The 20,148-nt window shown below is 39.1% G+C and overlaps 1 protein-coding gene across 2 annotated transcripts in view; it reads left to right on the plus strand.

Moving 5' to 3' along the window:
- DNAH5 (dynein axonemal heavy chain 5) overlaps positions 1-20,148 on the plus strand; it is a 241,550-nt gene that overhangs the window by 73,217 nt on the left and 148,185 nt on the right. For both annotated transcript variants that reach the window (XM_081054213.1, XM_081054212.1), the window contains exons 13-19: positions 1,962-2,047; positions 2,510-2,831; positions 4,037-4,243; positions 8,926-9,097; positions 12,811-12,956; positions 18,021-18,186; positions 18,849-19,088. In XM_081054213.1, the coding sequence (XP_080910339.1) occupies positions 1,962-2,047; positions 2,510-2,831; positions 4,037-4,243; positions 8,926-9,097; positions 12,811-12,956; positions 18,021-18,186; positions 18,849-19,088 (1,339 nt within the window). The remainder of the gene's footprint in view (positions 1-1,961; positions 2,048-2,509; positions 2,832-4,036; positions 4,244-8,925; positions 9,098-12,810; positions 12,957-18,020; positions 18,187-18,848; positions 19,089-20,148) is intronic.

The following is a 20,148-nucleotide window of genomic DNA, read 5'->3' on the forward strand; positions in this document are numbered from 1 at the left end:
TTTGCAGAAGAGGAAACTGAGACAGTGAGGTTAAGTGACTTGCCCCAAACCACAAAAATACCAAGTGATAGACTTGGGATTAGACCCAGGCAGTTTGTCTCTAGGATTCAAGTTTTTAACCATTGTGCTATAAGAAACATTTCAGTTGATGGGAAGACATAATGCCCGTCGTAGTTGAAGCAACGACCACTTTGGGGGGCATATTCAGACCTAAGGACTATGGATCTTGATCGGTTCTTGTGGGAAATCGATGGACAGTGTCAGGTCTGGATTCTGTGCTCCACCGTCAGTATTCATTTGTCAAGTTTCCACCCATTTCCCAGCAGTTTCTGATCCATGGTACTTCAGTAGCTTGTATGTGGAACACTGGTAGGGTAGGAATTGTTTTGTTTCTTATTTCTGTCTCCAGGGCCGAGTAGATGGCACCTTATATAATTGAAGCACAAAGAATGTTGGCTGAATTAAAGTGTGAGTAATGAATTAATAAGAACTAGATTTATTGCAATTAAAAAGCATTTACTGTACATCAATTATGCATTAGGTTTCTATGCTGTGGGTTATGGATATGAAAATAAATCAAGTAGATTTGCCCTCTAAGCTCACAGTCGGAAGGCAGACATGTGCTATCATCAAAATATAAGTACATATATGTTAGAAGTATAATATTCTGATATTGTACCAGGCAGGGAGAATGTGAAGATAAAAGACATAGTCCAAAGAAGTCGTAAAGTAACTCAGAAAGAGGAGAGGCCTGCAAAGCATTACATAGAATTTGAGAATTGCTATAACCCACAAGGCAGGATGAGAGCCTAGGAGAAAAGCAATGCATACTTCTGCTTGCCTGGGATGAGGAAAGGCTCAGAGAGGGCTGATGCTGGGTGCCAGAACAGTGTTTATTTTGTCCAAGTAAATGGACAAAATGGGTGGGATGGGGAGACCTTTTCAAGCCTGTGCCCACTTTTAATAATGCTGAGAATATAATTGTTCTACAGCCTGATTTTTAAGCATTAGTTATAGATATTAGTTTTCGTTCTCCTTAACCCTTACCCTTTTTCCCCCCTTTCATTCAACACTGTTATTCATCTTGTCTTCCATTCAAGAATGGTCCATCTTTGGTTGGATGACTAGTTTTCCTTTGACTTCTTTGTCCCTCTCTCCATCCTTTGTCTCTTAACTATGCTCTCTCCTTTAAATAACACATGGATTCGTCATTGTCTCTATAAAATCAGGGCGAAAATACTGACCTTCCCATGACCCTGGATGAAGTGACTGGGGGTTGAGTTTTGGGGACAAGGAATGGGGAGGCTCAGTAACTAAGACGTCTCCAGGATGAAACACTAGAGGGTGGGGTTAGGTACATGAGTGATTAGGATTAGGGTTGTGTCCAGGACTCCATTGTCAAGGGGCTCAGAGCCTGGAATCCTGTGTAGATTTAGAGTTCATGCTGATACTAACAGGTCAAACAGGAAACTAAGTAGGAACTGAGCTCCCGTAACGAATAAGAGGACTGGTGTGAGGATTCCATGGCTGGACACGGCCAGCCTCCCTGCTGCTTTCCCCAACTTATGGGAAGAATCATTTAACACCCAGACACGGGCTGGGTAGTATTTCCAGGGCCTTTGCTTTCTGCATGGATCTGTTGAAAGAGTGAGGACCCCATTGCTGTCGTACCCACATTGTGATAAAGCCCCAGTGCGTACCCCTAGGCCCTGTACCTGACCAGTACCCCTGGAGCCGGCCTGGTGCCAGCTCCTGGGACGGCTGTGGCTTTCCAGTCCCTTTTAGTTGTGGCGTCTGGGCATTTATCTTTCTTTCAAGATCAGGTGAGTATTAAGTTTCCCGTTATATTTTGTCCTACATCCTATGTGTTTGCATAGGAGGGGATGCCTTTTTACCTTGTTGCTAAGTGGGACTTGTCCCTCTACGAATCCTGCTCATCACCAGACCTCATTCTGTTTTAGAACGAGTTGCACACGTTCCTGGATGCTATGTTTGAAAAGATTCAAAACACAAATCAAGCTCTAAGTATGTTAAAGAAATTCGAAAGGTAAACATTTGGAACAGTTTTCCCTTTTCTAAAATTGGGGTAATATGAACATAGTTTAGTTTATATTATTGTTATTATTTCATCTTCTAATAGAAATAAAATCCTCTCTCGACACTGGATAACATTGTGACAGTTTTGAAGTTCTTCAGAGGACTGAGTTTTTTTCTTCTTAGTTTTGAAGTTCTGGTGACTGACTATCATAACATTACTTAATATTTAAGTAATTAGAAAAACAATTCTTACCAAGTTAATAGTTTTGCCTCAATTTTAAGGATTGTTACTATTTTTTTAAAAACTACTTTACTGAGATAGGATTGATGGATTGATACTATTTTGAGTTTTTAGTATGCCAAACATCTCCTTCTCTTCCATGAGCATATGTTTTAAAATAAACCTCAATAAAGGAACTTGCTAGATGTCTTTCTATTAACTCAAACCTTTCACTTTTTTTAAAAAAAACAGATTGAACATACCCAATCTTGGTACTGATGACAAATACCGGCGTGTCCTTGAAAACTATGGGTCTGACATTGACATGATTGCAAAGCTATATACGAAGCAGAAAGGTGACCCTCCTTTGGCCCGAGACCAGCCACCCATTGCTGGGAAGATTCTGTGGGCCCGCCACCTCTTCCACAGGATCCAGCAACCTATGCAGCTTTTCCAGCAGCATCCACATGTGCTGCGGACGGCGGAAGCCAAACCCGTGATCCGAAGTTACAACAGGCTGGCTAGGGTCCTCTTGGAATTTGAGGTTCTCTACCACAGGGCGTGGCTTCAACAGGCAAGTCTCTGCATCCTGTCAAGATGTCTCCATTGTCAAGTCAACTAGCACTGAATGGTTTCATTCACATGGAAAGTGGGGTTTGAGGACATTTTATAAGACAGGCTTGGTGGAACGTAGGTAACCAGTGAAAGAGGGTAATATGTCCATGAAGAAAAATCATAACCCAGGTAACAGAAACTCAATTTACAAACACCTATGGGAGAAGATTCTATTTGTTGGTTTCCTTACCTGCTTGATTAAGGTTTCTTTCTTTTTTTTCTCCATTCAGTTCCTTAATGTGTCAGTAAACACTAGTGTATCTGTTAAAGTCTTTTCTTCGACTATACTAGGTTAATGAAATTATATTTCATACCCCACCAACACTTGTATTTCCTTGTAGATTGACAGGAAGTTTTTTTGTATTTTGCAGGATAAAATTCAGCCTTAAAGCCCTCTAAAATGGTACCGTGTTTCCCCAAAAATAAGACCTAGCTGGACCATCAGCTCTAATATGTCTTTTGGAGCAAAAATTAATATAAGACCCGGTCTTATTTTAATAATGTAAGACCGGGTCTTATATAAGACTGGGTATAATATAATATAATATAGTATAAAATATATATTTGAATATAATATAAGACCCAGTCTTATATAATATAATATTATATAACAATATATGAAAAGAAGACTGGGTCTTATATTAATTTTTGCTTCAAAAGATGCATTAAAGCTGATGGTTCGACTAGGTTTTATTTCTGGGGAAACACAGTATCTCATTTTCCTGGTTCAACTTTTAGTGTCTGAGCCAATACAGAGATAGCTCCATAGTGGCATTCATTGCTTTATAGATAACTGAAAACTGAGTTTAGTAGTTTTTATGATAATTTCATTCAGAAAAATAATTGAGTAGACGTGATGGTATCAGGGAGCTAAATGGCTTTTGAGAAGTCACCACTATTATAGCATCCTCTTACCTGTGAGGTGTGAGAAAATTGTGACCCCAGCATTTTGTTGAATCAACTGTGCAACTTCACCCCCAAGAACTTGAAAGCCCTTTACTAAAAGTGAATTTAGCAGAAGAGTGAGTGACCCCATTGTCTTTAATTTGAGAAGCTCAACTCCATGGAAGAACACTTCATGACCCGCTTCCAAAATGGCTGAGCCAGGTACCCTGTGTATGCATTGAGCTTTCTAACAGTAACACTGTTGATCTCATCTCACAGATTGAAGAAATTCACGTAGGACTTGAAGCTTCTTTATTGGTGAAGGCTCCAGGCACAGGGGAATTGTTTGTAAACTTTGATCCTCAGATACTAACCTTATTTAGAGAAACAGAGTGCATGTCACAGATGGGTCTGGAAGTTTCACCATTTGCAGCTGCCCTTTTCCAGAAACGGGATGTATACAAAAAGAACTTCAGTAACATGAAGGTATAGTACTGTTATTGTTTCCTCTTCTTGGTGCCCGGGATGACTGGAGTGGAGTAACTGAGGGGAGAGTGCCATGGAATGAGTTGGCAAGGCCAGGTCATTGCTGATCTCACACACCAAGGTTACAAGTGTGAGTGTACCAGGAAGCCACTGGAGGAACTTGAGCAGGAGAAAAAGGCATGATGTCTTCTGCAAGGCATGAAAATCATTCTTACTGCTGGGTGAACAGTCGATTTTATGGGAACAACATTAGTGTGAAGCCAGTTTACAGGCTGGTTCAGGATAGAAATGGTGCTTGAACTAGGATGTCAGCCAGGTAGTAGATCATTGAATTAAAAAATTATGTCAACAGACAGGTTATGAGAGAACTGAAGGATGATTCCTTTGTTTTTGGTGTAAGTAACTCAATGGATTTGCTCAAAGTAGGCCTGTTATATGTTACTGTGTAGGTTGCATTCTGCACGACTTACTTGCTCAGTAACATGCAGTGGCCTGAACGGGAGTTCCATTTATGGAGGTGGCAAAGACTGGAACTAGTTTATTTTAGGGGACAGGAGGGAATCAGTAGTGCCCATCTTTAGTATAAGATGATTTTCAGAGATCGAAGTGGAGGTGTTATCCATGTAGATGGGTAAGTCTGGAGTTGAGTGAAGAAGTCAAGCTTGAAGGCATACTTTTGATATCGTGGTTATTTAAGGTCATTTTCCTGGATGACATCTCCAATGAAGAGAATGTAGATTAAGAACAGCAGAGTGCCTAGACCAAACCCTGGGTAGCTCCAATATTAATAGGTCTGATAGAAGACAGTGAATATACAAACAAAATTAAAGCTTGACCTTTGAAGTGGGAGGAAACCAAATGTTAAGGAAGCCAAGAGTAAGAAAAGCATCATAAGGGAGGGCCCTGAACAGTGACAAATGCTGCCCAGAGGATAATAGAGATAAGGTCAGAGATGCAGCCATGATATTTTACAACATGGAAACTATTGTTACAATGTTATAGGGGTCAACAAGGTAGGATAAGGCCAATAAGGCCATGTATTTCATAATCTTTACATTTTAAACCATTTTCATGTTTATTATTCCATTAGATCTTTTCCACAACCATGTTAGATATTGGGACAGAATGCTGTTATAGAATTTTATAGATGACAAAACCATGGCTCAGAAAGCTTACGTGACTTAACCAAGGTCTCATAGCTAGTGAGTGGCAGAAATAGGACCAGAAGGCAGACTTGGAGTTGGCTGTTTTCCTATTCGTCCGTGTTGTACTAACAAGTTAGTATTGGCAATGGATAGACATTCCTCAAATGTGGGCTCATAAAATACTAGTCAGCAGGTTGCATGTGAGAATCCCCTTTAGACTTCTCTTGCATATTAGGGAAATCACTTAGTCAATCTACATATTTTACAAAGAAAATTTTATTTTTCTTATTTTTTTATTTTTCTTATTTATTTTTCTTATTTTCTTATTTTTTCTTATTTTTTATTTCTTACATTTTATTAAGAAATAATATTTATGAGAATATAAAATTACTACCAATAATTTTGTCCACAGAATTGTTTCATTTATCTGTTGCATGTAGCGAACAACTGCAGAATGTAGTAGCCTCAAACAACCATTTCATTCTATCTCATGATTTTGTGGGTCAAGAATTTAAGCAAGCGTTGGTTGGGGGATTCGTCTACTCTTTTCTTTTTGTGATTAAGGTTATTTAGTTTACCTGGTGAATGTTTCATCTGAAAGGTCCAAGTTGGCCTCATTCTCAGGTCTGGTTCTTCGGTGGGGATGGCTGGAAACTGAGACTAAGGACTGGAGATCTATGTGTGGCCTTTCAGTTTGGAGGCCTTGGGGTGGTAGAATTTCTTATATGACAATTCAGGGTTCCAAGAGTGGGTGTAACAGTTGACAGGGAGGAAGCTGTATGACCTTTAGGACAGCTTCAGTGACATAGCGTCACTTCTGTTGTACTCTGTTGAGCTCCATAAGCCCACCCAGATTCAAGAAAAGGGGACATGGACCCCACCCCGTGAGAAGATGAGGGTCAAAGAATGTTTTAAAACCATCACAGTTATAAATAACAATTTGAACAAGTGAATTATCATCTGGAAGATATTTATTGTATCTTGGAGGTTGAAAGAGTTGAAGGGTCCTACCTAACATGTGTATCTGGTAAGAGCAGATCTAATGGCAGATTTGGGAGACCTTCTCAGGTGTTGCAGAGTTTTGTGCTGAATAGTTAACAGAGCTTTCAGGCTTTTGACGATAAGCCAAAGTAGCTGAGAGCTTGTTTTCTTCATTTATTCCTTGGAATACATTTCGAACTAGAAACAGATGAGTCAGCAAACACTAATACTTACAGACGTAGATTCTAAAGCCAATTTGATCTGGATTCAAACCACTATCCTTGGGAAAATTCCTTTTCCCTCCTAAGCCTCAGTTTCTCATTTATAAAACAGGTTAATAAGTAATTCATGGGGTTAAAGGATTAATATGGGACCAAGAAGGCTGATTGTAAGCATTGCTTCCCAAATAGAATAAGTGATGGACTTTGAAAAAAGTTAAGCAGTGGAGAAAAGCTTCAGGAGGTAGAAGTAGCTGCTAATAGAACCATCAAATTTAGGCTTTTTGAAAGTGGCTTTCATGGAAATTGAAAGGACATATGGAAATTGTGGAAAAGTGTCATGTGATGAAAAGATTATGTGGCCCATTTGGGAAATGTTGGGTTTAATGAAATTTACAAAGTCCATTGGGCTTCTTATTTCCTTCTTGTAGTTTTATCAGAATCATTAATATTAATTGACTGTCCGAGAGGGGAAATATTGTGTACAGCGTTTTCTAAACTTGTCCATCCAGAGAGCGTTTTTCTTATGGCATCTCTGGGGCTCGGGCTTCAGGGAAAATACTTTGGGAAACATTGATCTAATGACAAAGTAACACCAACATGCACATTAAAAATATGAGCTTAAAAACAACTGTATTTAAGCAGTACCTTAAAAATTACTTATAATTTATTATTATTACTAGTAACATTATCATAAAAGGTAGATGGAAATAATATTACTCTTATTTAAAAATGGTAACATATGAGCAAAATACTGACACAGTTCAATATTGTACAACTGGTAAATTTCAATGGAGGCTAAATCCATGAATTTACGATCACAAATGCTCTTTCTGATGACTAAATTAATCAGCAATATATGATTGATCATCTCCAATGTGCCAGGTACAGTTTCAGGCACACAGACAAAATTCTCGTCCTTATAGAGCTTATATTTTAGTTGGTTAAGACAGAAAATAAGCAACGAACATTATAAATAGGTAAATTATATAGTTTATTAGAAAGTGATAGGTGCTGTGGGCAATGAAGATAGAGTGCGTAGGTGGTTACTGGTGATGGTTTACAGTCTTAAATAGGTAGTCAGGATAGACCTAAAGGAGAAGATGGCATTTGAGTAATTATTTGAAGTAAATGCAAAGCCCTGAGGGTAAGGACCAGAAAGGAAGACATTAAGGCAGGATCAGGTAAACAAGAAAGGAGTGATTAGAGATGGGAGAAGTGATGGAGGCCAGATTGGGTATCTCTTTGCAGACCACCATAAGAACTTGTAGGCCCAAAGGAGATGGGAAGTCATGTGGCCCTGTAAGCAGAGGAGTGACATGATCCAACTTACACTGTGAAATTGAGTACAGACTCTAGGGGGCCTGAGTGGAAGTAGGGAGACAATACAATCATTTAGGTGAGAGTCAATGATGGTGGTGGCACTGAATATGGTAAGCAAGTCAGATAGAGGATCACTTTTGAATACAGAACAAACAAGATAGCCTAATGGATTGTGTGTAGGTGTGAGAGGACGACGGGAGTTGAGGATGACTCTGAGTTTTGGCCTAAGAGCTGGACGGATGGAGTTGCCATCAGTTGAGACAGAGAATGCTGTGGGCAGAGAAGGTTTTGGGGAAGAACAAACTTTCAGTTTTGGACGCGTTAAATTTAAAATGTCTGCTATATTTTCAAGTGGAGGTATTCAGTAGGCTCTTTCCATATGTGAGTCTAGACTTCAGGAGTGAGATCTGGGCGGGAGATGTAAATTTGGTTGTCTCTGGCACGTGGGTGATACTTAATGCCCTGGCACTTGTTGGTATAACACTGGTTCCTGACTCCTTGTACGTTTTGGATCTTCATGAGGACTTGGCCTGCAAGTCCAGCGATGGGCTGAGGCGGACCTGTGGTTACCCCAGCACTTTGGGATGAGTATGGTCCACAGGAAGTGCCCAGAGGTGTAGGAAGCCCGTGGTACCAGCGAACAAAGTTGAATGAATGAGCTTAGTGACGCACAGGCTAAGGCAATGGTAATCAGACTTAACCTGCTTTAGAAAAGTCACTTGACCTCAGAATTTTTCGTCCCTTTTGGGCTGAGTAGGCGGTGAGAAACTCTTAAATTCTTTTTCTCACCTCCTCCATTGAATTTTTACCAGATCAGGAATTTGTATTTATGGAGAGATTTCTTGTTCTCTTTTCTATTTTTGTTTTGTTTTGGCTGCTCTACCTGCCAGGCTGCTATTGGAGCCCTACAGCTGGACCCTAAATAAAAGTCATCCTTTTGGACAAAAAAAAAAAAGGAGGTATTAATAGACATTAAAAATGAGATACTAATTATTTAATTCCCATTTCTCTGCAGATGATGTTGGCTGAATACCAGAGAGTGAAGTCAAAAATGCCTCCCATGCTCGAGCAACTGATGGCCCCTCACTTGGCTAAAGTGGACGAAGCTCTCCAGCCCGGCCTGGCAGCCCTGACCTGGACATCACTGAACATTCAGACATATCTGAAAAACGCTTTTGCGAAGATCAGTAAGCCTGTCTAAATGGTTATTGTTTTGCAATTTGAAAGGCTGAGGTCTTAACGTCTATTGTATAATGTCTTACAGAGATTGTGGTATAAATAGTGAAACAGAGAGTGTTACTCTTAAGCTGATCCCTAAGGAATTTTACCAAAACATATGAACTCATTAATTTCCTGGAAAGTATATATATATTCACTCTGTAATTTTATCCCCAGAGATTAATTGCATGTTAAAATTACACTTATTGTTGGACATTAGAATTTAAAGGATATTTAGAGTCATTCAGCTTTTTATACTAGTAAGTTAATGTATTTTGAGACTCCAACTTGAAAGATGTGGAGATTTGGCCAGAGTAGAGTTCTGAACAACAGGATATATGGCAAAAGTGTATGCAAATATTTTTTTTTAATGAGGGCTATAATACACTTTCAAATTCATGTGAAGTGGTATCCCTTAATGTACGAGTTTTCAGATTGTGTACAGGTATGCAGCAAAGCGGGTTCTTGGCTCAGATGAGTCTGGGAATTCAAGTTAAGTAAACTCAGGCAGTTTCCTTTCCTGGAGGCCTTTTCAGAGCCTTTAATGTACCATTGTCCAGCGGGTCTCCCAGAGTGGGCTCTTACAGGTGGTATTTTCCAGAATTCCTTGGCTGCCTTCTCAGTGGACATATTAACATCTTATGGACCTTCCGGAATGGGCAGTGGAGCACAGTTTCGAATGTGATACAGACGGATTTTTCCAGGAAGACTTAGTGCCCCTCTCCTCCCTTACCCCTTGTCCTTTACCTTCTCTTCATGGCTCAGTTCTCTCCACACTTTCAGAAGCTTACTTGGACTGTTCCACCTCATGGGACCCCTTCCTCCTGTGGTCCCCTGTTGTTTTACACTTGGTACCACAGGCTATATTTTGCTTTTTTCTAATGGTTTAGTACAGTTCCATCTTTCTTCCCAAACTGACTGCAAAAGACGTGAAAATCAGGCTGTTTCTTATACTTTTGTATTACTCAGTTTCGTATTTCTAGGTGCACACTAGATAGCCATACACTTATGAATTTATAATTGCATTAGTTTTATGTAGTTAATCTCTTTCCAATTCTTTACCTCCCTAACCTCTTTCCTGCCCTTTGATATCACCACCTCATTCCTGGGCATCCATTCCAGATACCTCTTGTGATGGCTCCTTTTATATTCTCTCTCTCTCTCTCTCTCTCTCTCTCTCTCTCTCTCTCTCTCTCTCTCTCTCTCTCATTCTCCCTCCCTCCCTCCCTCCCTCCCTCCCTCCTTTCTTCTCTCTCTGTCTCTCCCTCCCTCTCTCTCACGTGCTAAAGTAGTACCTACTCTACTTATAGCCTAAATTGTCAAGAGCATATTAGTACGTTTTCATTGTACCTTCCAAATAACTTAGAATTCAAAAGGGTCCAGCTATTTATTTTACCAGGTGCTGTGTATTCAGGAATATTTGGGAGGTACTGGGTTGGGTGAGAACTGGCGTGAGGAATTACTCCAGTTCTTTGTTTTGCTTCATGGTTGGGGACTAGATTCAAAGACAAGTTGGGGTCTTTTGATATGATTGAGAAGTGTTTTAGGCTCATTACAATTTGAAGGTTGAATACTATAAAATGAATGATCAGATAACCCCTGCATTAGAGGAGTGGCGAAGATCGTAGAAATAATCTTAAATAAGACCTTCAATTTAAAGTTGGAAAATTATGACCCAGAGATGCTAAAGGGCTTTAATATTAATAGATGTGTGCAGTCAAGATGAGTTTAGAAACTAGTTTCCTTGCCTTTAAACGAATATTCTTTCCCAAACACATCTGCCCAGGAATGAAAACAAGAGGAAATTGGCTAAAATTCTAGAATGAGGCATTTATAAAACCTATGAAAACTTCATAATAAAAGTTATCACAACTGAATTAGAACAGGCTACCGCAGTAGACTTTAGTAATAATCTCTAAATTATCTAGGAGATTAGATAATTAGGATTAGAGGATTAACAATTTGGATGTTTTGTTAGTGTTCACTGGAGACAAGGAGCTAGTTTCTAAAGAAACTCTTCATAGTTCTCTGATTCTGTTTTCCCTTTGTGATTTAAATTAAGGAACTGAGGTCAAATAAAGATTAAGTTTCTTTGGGAGGCAAACTGTGTTGAATCTCAGTAACAGTTGGATTCTTTAGTGGATTAGTGAGCCAGCCCTTGTCTTTACAGGTGGTTTATTTGTAGCATGCATTTAAGAGAGTATTGGCCACTCTTTAAAATAACAGGACTTCTGGTCACATGATTTTTGCACAATCTATGCATCGATATACGAGTTTTCTATTACAGCTGTAACAGGTTACCACAAACTCAGAGGCTGAAAATAATATAGTTATGGAGGTGAGAGTCCAAAATGAGTCTTAGGAAGTTAAAATCAAGGTATCAGCAGGGATAGTTCCTTCTGGAGGCTCCAGGGGGAGAATCCTGTCCAGCCCCTAGAGCCCGCCTACATCCTTTGGCTCATGGTCACTGCATCTTAAAGCCAGAAGCTTAGCATCTTCAAATCTCTTTCTTTTTGGCCCTCTGCTTCAGTAGTTATGTTGTCTTCTGACTCTGACTCTCCTGTTTCCCTGTTATGATAGAAGGACCCTCAGACTATCTTCGCCCCACCTGGATAATCCAGGACAAACTCCATCCCTCAAGATCCTTAATTTGATCACATCTACAAAATCCCTTTTGTCATATAAGGCTCAGGGGATTAGGATGTAGACATCCTCGGGGGTGGAGGCCCAGATGTCCTTCAAGATGTTTTGAAGAATCAAATAATAAAGAACTTCATTGAGCACTCATATACTTAAATGAATGTACTGGCTCTCTTTTAGTAATGAATAAGCTTACCAGGCAGAACTATTTGGTGTCTCGAGTAGCCTCTTAAAAGTTACCCTAGAAATGATTGAAAAATTTTAGGGCTTTATTCTTTAGGAAGTAAGAGTATTTATTTAAGGATGTATTTACATCTCTGATACATCAGGAATATATAACATGGATTTTTCTGTATTCAATTTTAACTTCATTTCCTAGAAGAAAGTTGTATCAGGAAAAAAACAAAATTTACTGTATGATGTTTGTTGAACAATGTATCTACTCCATAGATAAAAATTCATCAATCATTCTTAGTTTTGAAGTAAACTTGTTAATTTCCTCCAGAATTGGCCTTTCTGTTCATGGAACTTAGTGTGCAACATTACTTCATCACAACTTAAAAAATGTACCTTATGATTGTAACGGTAAAAGGAAAATTGGGGAAATTTCACCTCAGTTATATCTATTGAATACCTCCTGTGGCACAGGCACTGGGCATAGTGTTGAAGATACAGGGATGAAGAAGATGAATTCTGGAAGCTGCTAAGACGCACGAATAAACAATAGGATGTACACAGAGATGGAAGGACACCCAGGGGTCAGGGTCAGGACAGGGGGAGGAGCCACTTGAATATGTGAGACTCACAGAAAGCCTCGTGGGCCGCATCTTCAAGTGTGAGGCAGAGTGAGGCAGGCTGAGAAATCTAGGAAACTGGTTAAAGAAAGACCACGGTGAGAAAACCAAGTGTGAAACTGCGGTGCGGAGCAACTTGAATCCTGATTTTACTACGGCAGTTTCACCAAGCACTGATTTTTTTTTTAAAGCAAAATGTTTAATTTCTTTGACTCACTTTTTTTTTTTTCTTTTTTTTTTTTCTAAAGAGGACCTGGAATTGTTGCTTGACAGGGTCAATGATTGGATCGAGTTCCGTATTGACGCCATTCTGGAAGAAATGAGTCACATGCCGCTTTGCCGGCTCCCCCAGGAGGAACCACTCACCTGCGGAGAGTTTCTCCAAATGACAAAAGTCAGTAGAATATTCATGTTTTTATTAAACTTTTTTTATGATTTATTTTGCTACAAAGGGCATTTTTTGAAGCCTAAATTACCTTTTTCCCCTCTACCTGTGATTGGTCTGTAATAGATGCGATTCAAATGAGGAGCCTTCTGACAATCATTTTAAAACGAAGAGAATGTATCTAGGGAGTCACTTACACATGAGGAACAAGTAATTTCTTTTCAGATCAGCAGGAGGAAAATTGCTGTGGAACACAATTTTCATTTTTTCATATTTTTTGAAGAATGGGGCCATTTTGCTGAAGAGTTTCTAGTAAGCTAGGGTTAATTAATAAAACAATTATTTTATTTTAAACAGCTTCTGGACAGAATTTCTCCTTTAAACTTTTCTGTAGAGCAGTGTTTCCCAAACTGGTGTTCTGTGGCACACGGTTCTGGAGCTATTGCTGGGAAACCTTGGGAAAGTAGAGTCTGTTCAAACTGCTCAGCGTAAAGAGTGTCCCCTTCTTTCCTCTTACAGATTCTTTACACATTCTCATATTAAAATAAAGGCCATCAGAAGGGCTCCTGGAAAAGAGCCCATTTAACTTTCTTTTACCCATTATTTCTCCAACTTATTTGCCAAGGGGACACTTTTCTGTGTGCCAGGATTAAGCTCCTGGGAGTGGTGCTCCAGGAAGTGCTCCATTGGGAATGTCACTTTAGCATCATTTACAATGTTCCTGATGGCATCCTGATTATAAGAACTCATCAATGATGATTTTAATATGGCATGTCAGGAGTCCCGAAGACCTTCCCCACTAGAAGGACTCATGGAACTCAGATCTAGTTGTACTCAAGGCTAAGACTTATTACCTTGATGTTGTAAGGATAGAGTTAGACCAATAAGGGAAAAGACATGTGGAGTTTGGAGGAATGTATTTGTGGGCTTGCTTATGTTTTCTTTCTCTCACAAGGAACCCCTTGGAGATTACTCTGTCCCCAGCAACAAAAATACAGCAACATGTTTGCAACGTTTCTGCCCAAGGAAGCCCATCAGAGATTCAGCTCCCCAGGTTTTTGTTGGGTGTGGTCACATAGGCCCTGTGCCTAGCATGGACTCAAATTGCAGAATCCCAGAAGGAAAGCCTTTGTTTAGCACAAACCATAGTTTGTACAAGCAGTCTAGGAATGTGAGCCAGTCCTATCCTCTAGGGAACTGTGTTTGATGTATTGCTTATTTATGTGCTTTTTAATAAAATTGTGATTCCCTACTATACGTATAGTAGCTTTTGAAGTGATTTTTTTCTCTCAACATTTTTTCAGAGATATTTTTCATGTTGCTATATGTCTTTCATAGTTACCATTTTAATGATGCCTTCAGAATAGTCTAGTGAATTGATGGACCTTAATTTACTTTCTAGTTCTCTGTTACTGGATATTTCCATCGCTTCCAAAGTTTTGCTATTTTGCCAAGACCTGCCATGAATATATTTATATGTATCATGCCTTTTTCCCCTTTAAAATGATTTCCTCCTCTAAAGTAAGATTACTGCATCAAAGAATGTGGTTCTATTTAATGGCTCTTAAAATTTTAGCCAAATTGCTTTTCAAAAAGGTGGTATGAACTTACAATGCCACCAGCAATGTGATAGTACCAATTTCACCATCTTCCAATAAACACTTTTTTATTATAATTATAATATAATTTTTATTATAATTGTGTAATATTATAAATAAAATGTAACAAATGCATTATAATAAATTATAAAAATTAATCATAAATGTTATAATTTATACATTTTATTTTAAGTAGCAAAATCATAGAACCTAATTTTAATTTGCATTTTTGATTACCACAATAAACAACTACCAATATAAATGAATGATTAACAATATAAATGATTTTCTTTGAATGTGTTTACTTTTCATAATTTATTTATTCTTTCAGTAAGTTTTTGTGGGCTCTTATGCAAACATTGCTGAAGATATAACACAAAACAGATTAAATCCCTTTCATCATGGAGCTTACTTTCAACTGGAGGATATAGAAAAATAAACAAAAAAGTAAAAAAAACCCAAAAACATGTCAGGTGGTGATAAATTCACTGGAGAAAAATTAAGAGGGTAATGGAGAAAAGGAATACCTGAGAGAGAGCTGTGATTTTTATATCAATGGTCAGTGATGGTTTCTGTGATTACACAGAAAGTGAGTGAGCAAGCCATGTGACTTATTTTTGGGGAAGAGCATTCCAGGCAGAGGAAACAGCAAGTGCAAAGACCCCGAGGCAAAAGCTTGTTGTTATGGTAGCTGGAGGGAGATATTTAGTTGAAGTTCATCGAGCATGTTCGCACACTGAGGTGGAAAATCAAGTAGAGACGGAGAAAAGGAATGTTTGATAAGCATGGTCTCAGGGGAAGCAGTGAATCTGTGATTTAGAACTCAAGTTGTATGATTGTTCTTGAATAGAAAGAGAAACATTGCATTCACTGAAAAAGGAGGAAAAGGTTAATGATAGAGCCCAGTTTGTCTTCTGGGTGAAGGCATGGGGCCAGGGAGTTGGTAAGTCCCCATATCATGGCCTCCATTTGCTTTGTGCTGTAGAAATACAGGTCATTAGATGGGGAAGGATGGTCTAAAGATTTGAGGACACAGCAGTCACGGGCCTTGTAGAGGAATGTGACTGGAGTCATGTAGGAGGATTCCTTGGTAGCATCAGGGGCCTGACTGAGTTTGGGGGCCATGAATTTCTAGTGCTGAGCCCCTGCACTGCTGTGACCTCTGTGTGTAAGTGAAGAAGGTAGATCATCTGGTTTCTTTGGGTTGGGCTTCTCCTGCGTGGGACAATGGAAGGCTGAGGGCGTGATGATGGAGTAAAGGATATTGGCAAAGGAATGGTTGAGATGAGAAATCGTGTTATTAGGAGAGGGTGTGTAGTGTCAGAGGATTTATGAGGCAGACTTCAAAAACTATTAGCCATCTCTCAGAGAACAAAGAGCTAGTTTATATGGAATGAGATAAGCAAGATTGGCAAATGTAAATCTGGTGGTTGTATGTGTTTTGCTGACCGTAATAACAAGTCCTTCCTGAGTGCTTACTTTGTGCTAGGCACTATTCTTAATATTATACATACATTATCTTCTTTTTTTTTTTTTTTTATTAATTAATTTATTTATTAGTTTCAGGTGTACAAAACAAGGTAATACTTAGACGTTCATCATTTATATCCCTCATACTGTGAACCCCCCTCCCCCCATCCACTATCCCTCCGACCTCACACTGAACCATCACATTATATATATAAAATTATAGTTGGCATTCATTAATGTTTAGCTTCTGATGTACAATGCCATGATCAGGTATCCACAGTATCCCTGAGGTGGTCTCCCAAATAGGACGCATGTCCATCGGATACCCAACAAAATCTTTACAACATTATAGAATACCTTCCCCAAATTAATTTTCAAAAGAAAAACCCTGAGGCCATCTTGTGGTTACCAGCTGCTTCCAAATCCCTTCACCTTTCCCCTTATCCCCAACCCCCTCCCACACACCCATCTAACCACTCTCGGTTTTTTCTCTGCGTCCCCAAAACTGACTCTGATTAGTTCATTCACATAGTCTTTTCTTTAGATTCCATATATAAGTGAGATCATATGGTACTTGTCTTTCTCTTTCTGACTTATTTCACTTAACATAATGTTCTCTAGATCCATCCATGTTGCTGCAAATGATAAGATTTCTTTCTTCTTTATGGCTGCGTAATACTCCATTGTATAAATGTACCACAGCTTCTTAATCCAGTCATCTACCGATGGGCATTTTGGTTGTTTCCATATCTACATTATCTTCTTGAATATTCCCAACAACCTAAGGTAGTTTCTACCATAACCACCATTTTACAGATGGGAGAATTGAGGCCCAGAAGGATTTTGCAGAACCACGCAGAGCTAGGATTTGAATCCAGGTAGTTTGGTGCTAGAGTTTCTACTTGTCACTAGATGCTGCTAACTCTGTCTCAATCCTTGCCCAATCTCTGTCCTGTCTTGTTTTTGTAACTGGCTCTGTCTCTTTTTCATAACTGTCTCTGAATGAGAGATTGGTAGTTGGGGGAAGTTCTGACTTGGGAGTGAAGTTGTTACTTTATACTTTATTTGCTGCTCAGTTTAATAGTTTCAGGACACATCAGAATGCTCCTATGTTAATGACATCAAAATGCCATGTGCCCTGCAGCAGTGGAGTGGAGGTGAAGCTTGTGAGTGATGAGGAGGTAAATGCACGATGAAGCTGATGTTTGGAGTGAATCGTCCACGAGCACATTAGAGAGTCTTAGGATGAATAATGGCGGGATTTGAGATGGAGCTGGAGACGGTGACCACTCGACAGTCTATTGCTTCATGGGCTTATTCTCCAACTAGGTGGTAAATCCCTAACTGTCTACATCATCTGTCTCTGTCTGTCCATTAGTTCGTCCATCCTATCTATCTATCTGTCTGTCTGTCTGTCTGTCTGTCTATCTATCTATCTATCTATCTATCTATCTATCTATCTATCTATCATGTGTCATCCATCTATCTACCATCTATCTGTAATATCTATCATCTATCATCATCTGTAGTCCTACAGAATTGATCACAGTGCCCCAATCATATTAGTTTATTTTTGTTAAATCTCATTTTAGAGAAATATGTAATCTAAATGGAGGGGAGGGGAATATGTAAAATTAGTTTGGGTTGACTATAGCTTGTTGGCAAAGGTGAGAAGGGGAGGAAGGCTGCCTGGAGCAGATTTATGTGAAATGAAGGCCACTTCATGGGCAGAGAGCTGCTGGTGGCTTTTGGAGTTGTTTCCTCCGCTGCTGGAGAAGTAAGTGTGACCTTGGCTCATCCATGCCGCTCCAATTGGTTCCCTTGTCTTGAATGTGTTCTTTTCCAGTATGCCTGCCATGGGGTAGTGCGAGGGGAGTGGCCAAGCATCACTGGAGGCCAAAATCTCATCTGGAGGCTGAACCTGTGGTGTTGCTACCACCCTGATGTGTTTGTAAAAGCGAGATCAACAAATGTGACACTGTGCTCATTATTTATTTTGTGGTAGGACCTTTGTGTAAATGGTGCTCAGATACTACAGTTTAAAAGCTCATTGGTGGAGGAAGCAGTCAGTGAGCTAATAAATATGCTGTTGGATGTGGAAGTTCCATCTAAAGAAGAAAGTAAAAAAGTACCCAATGTGAATAGTGCTGATTCAAGAAACGAAGGTTCAGGTAAGAGGGGGTAATGGAAGAGTTCTGTTCTTTCAGGACAAACTTTCGACATAACAATTAATTTCACACTTCTGTAGACACCCTCCCCATTTTATAAGGACATTTATAAATCTGAAATTATGATTCTGAGCCTATTGTAATGACTCCATGTCATTAATTACATTATTATTTTTTAAAGTCTACAAACACGTACTTTGCATCATCCCGTTAACTCTCTTTACATTTAGGTGTAAGTGTGTATTTTTTCACCTTATCAATAAAGTAGGATGGATTATGGATTGGAATTCCCATTGGAGTACATCTGCACTAGAGCAAACGTTTTGTGGGAGAGATGAGGACACAGAGAAGCAGAGAAGGGAAGCTATTCCCCCAAGGTTTTCTGGCTATGGGTGGAAGAGAGCACCAGGACCCAGTCCTCCGAGACCCAGGCTTGTTTTTTCAGCCATAGATCCTGCCTCTCCGTTACCTCACACTGAGGAGGCAAGGCCTCCCTCAGTCCAGCTGGTACCCCAATTTCCTCGTCCTGTCCTTTGATGGTCTCACTTTCTAAGACATGTGACATTTAAGTATTATCAAGCTTACATGTAATTTATCTTAATTTTCTTCTCTTTGATTGCAATAGATGGTTCTCCTTTTTTTCTCTCTCTCTCATCTTGTAACAGCAAAAAGAGAAGAAGGAAATTCCAACCCTTTGACATCTTCTCTTACTGCTGGGGCTGACCTCCTGCCTTTCATGACAATCACAAGGAAGAAGAAAGAGACTGAGCTATTAGAGGAAGAAGCCTGCGAGTTGCTCTCTCATTTCAATCACCAAAACATGGATGCTCTTCTGAAAGTTACCAGGAATACTCTAGAGGCCATTCGCAGGCGCATTCATGCGTCCAACACGATTAACTTCCGGGGTAATAATCCCACAGAGTTTGCCTACTGGATGGCCGGGCACAGTTGTTGTTGTTGTTGGTGGTGGTGGTGGTGGTGATGTTGGTGGTGTGTGTGTGTGTGTGTGTGTGTGTGTGTGTGTGTGTGTGTGTGTGTATGTTCCTGTTAAATTTAAATAATTAAAAAACCCACCATTTATTGAGTGTCTCCTTGTAAGTTTATACACTGTGAACTTTGATTACCCCAACAATTCTATGAAGTAGATCCTGTCATTACTCTCGTCTGAAACCTCACGAGAAAACTGCAGCACAGGGAGGCTAAGTGATCTGGTAAAGGTCACTTAGCTTTTGATAATAACAAAAGAGTTGGCATCACTTTTAATCTTTTTGCAATAAGGTGAAACATGTAAAATGAATTAGTGAAAGGAAAAAACCCACACCTTTAAAAGACATCAATAAAAAGAAAATTTCATTGTTAAATTATTAGATGATTACCCAGTCTTATAAGTGAGAGAGATCTTATTAATGCTAGGCTCTTTAAAGCAGAATAATTTTTTTTAAAAATCAATTTTGTGTCAATTTAGTACTTTCCAGCTGGTTTCCTCATTCCCGGTGCAATCATCTCTTCCTCAGCACAATTCAGAAAGAGGCATTGCATTTCCCAGATGGACCAGAAAAATCCATCAAATCTGGAGACAGTCTGAAATTTAATTTTAAATTAAAAAATGTAAAAAAAAAAGTAATTAAAATGGAAAAACAATAGGATTATAAAGCCTTGTTATTTATTTGGAATATTGGCATTTTAGGGAAAGTGTCTCTAGAATTTAATTAAAAGTGGATGAATAAAAGTAGAAACACTGAAATAAGTTTTTGACTGGTGGCATGGTTCATTATGTTTTATTTTACTTCAGAATGCAGGATAGTCATTTTCTTTGACACAGGGATATAATTAGAACTTATCAAATGTTGGTTGATATACTGAATATTAAATCACATTTCTTTCCGAACTTTATATATTATGGGTATTTCCCACTATGTTCATAAAGTTACACACACACACACACACACACAGTCTGTATTTATA

This window comes from Rhinolophus hipposideros (assembly GCF_964194185.1).
Source record: "Rhinolophus hipposideros genome assembly, chromosome: 7".
Lineage (NCBI taxonomy): Eukaryota > Metazoa > Chordata > Mammalia > Chiroptera > Rhinolophidae > Rhinolophus > Rhinolophus hipposideros.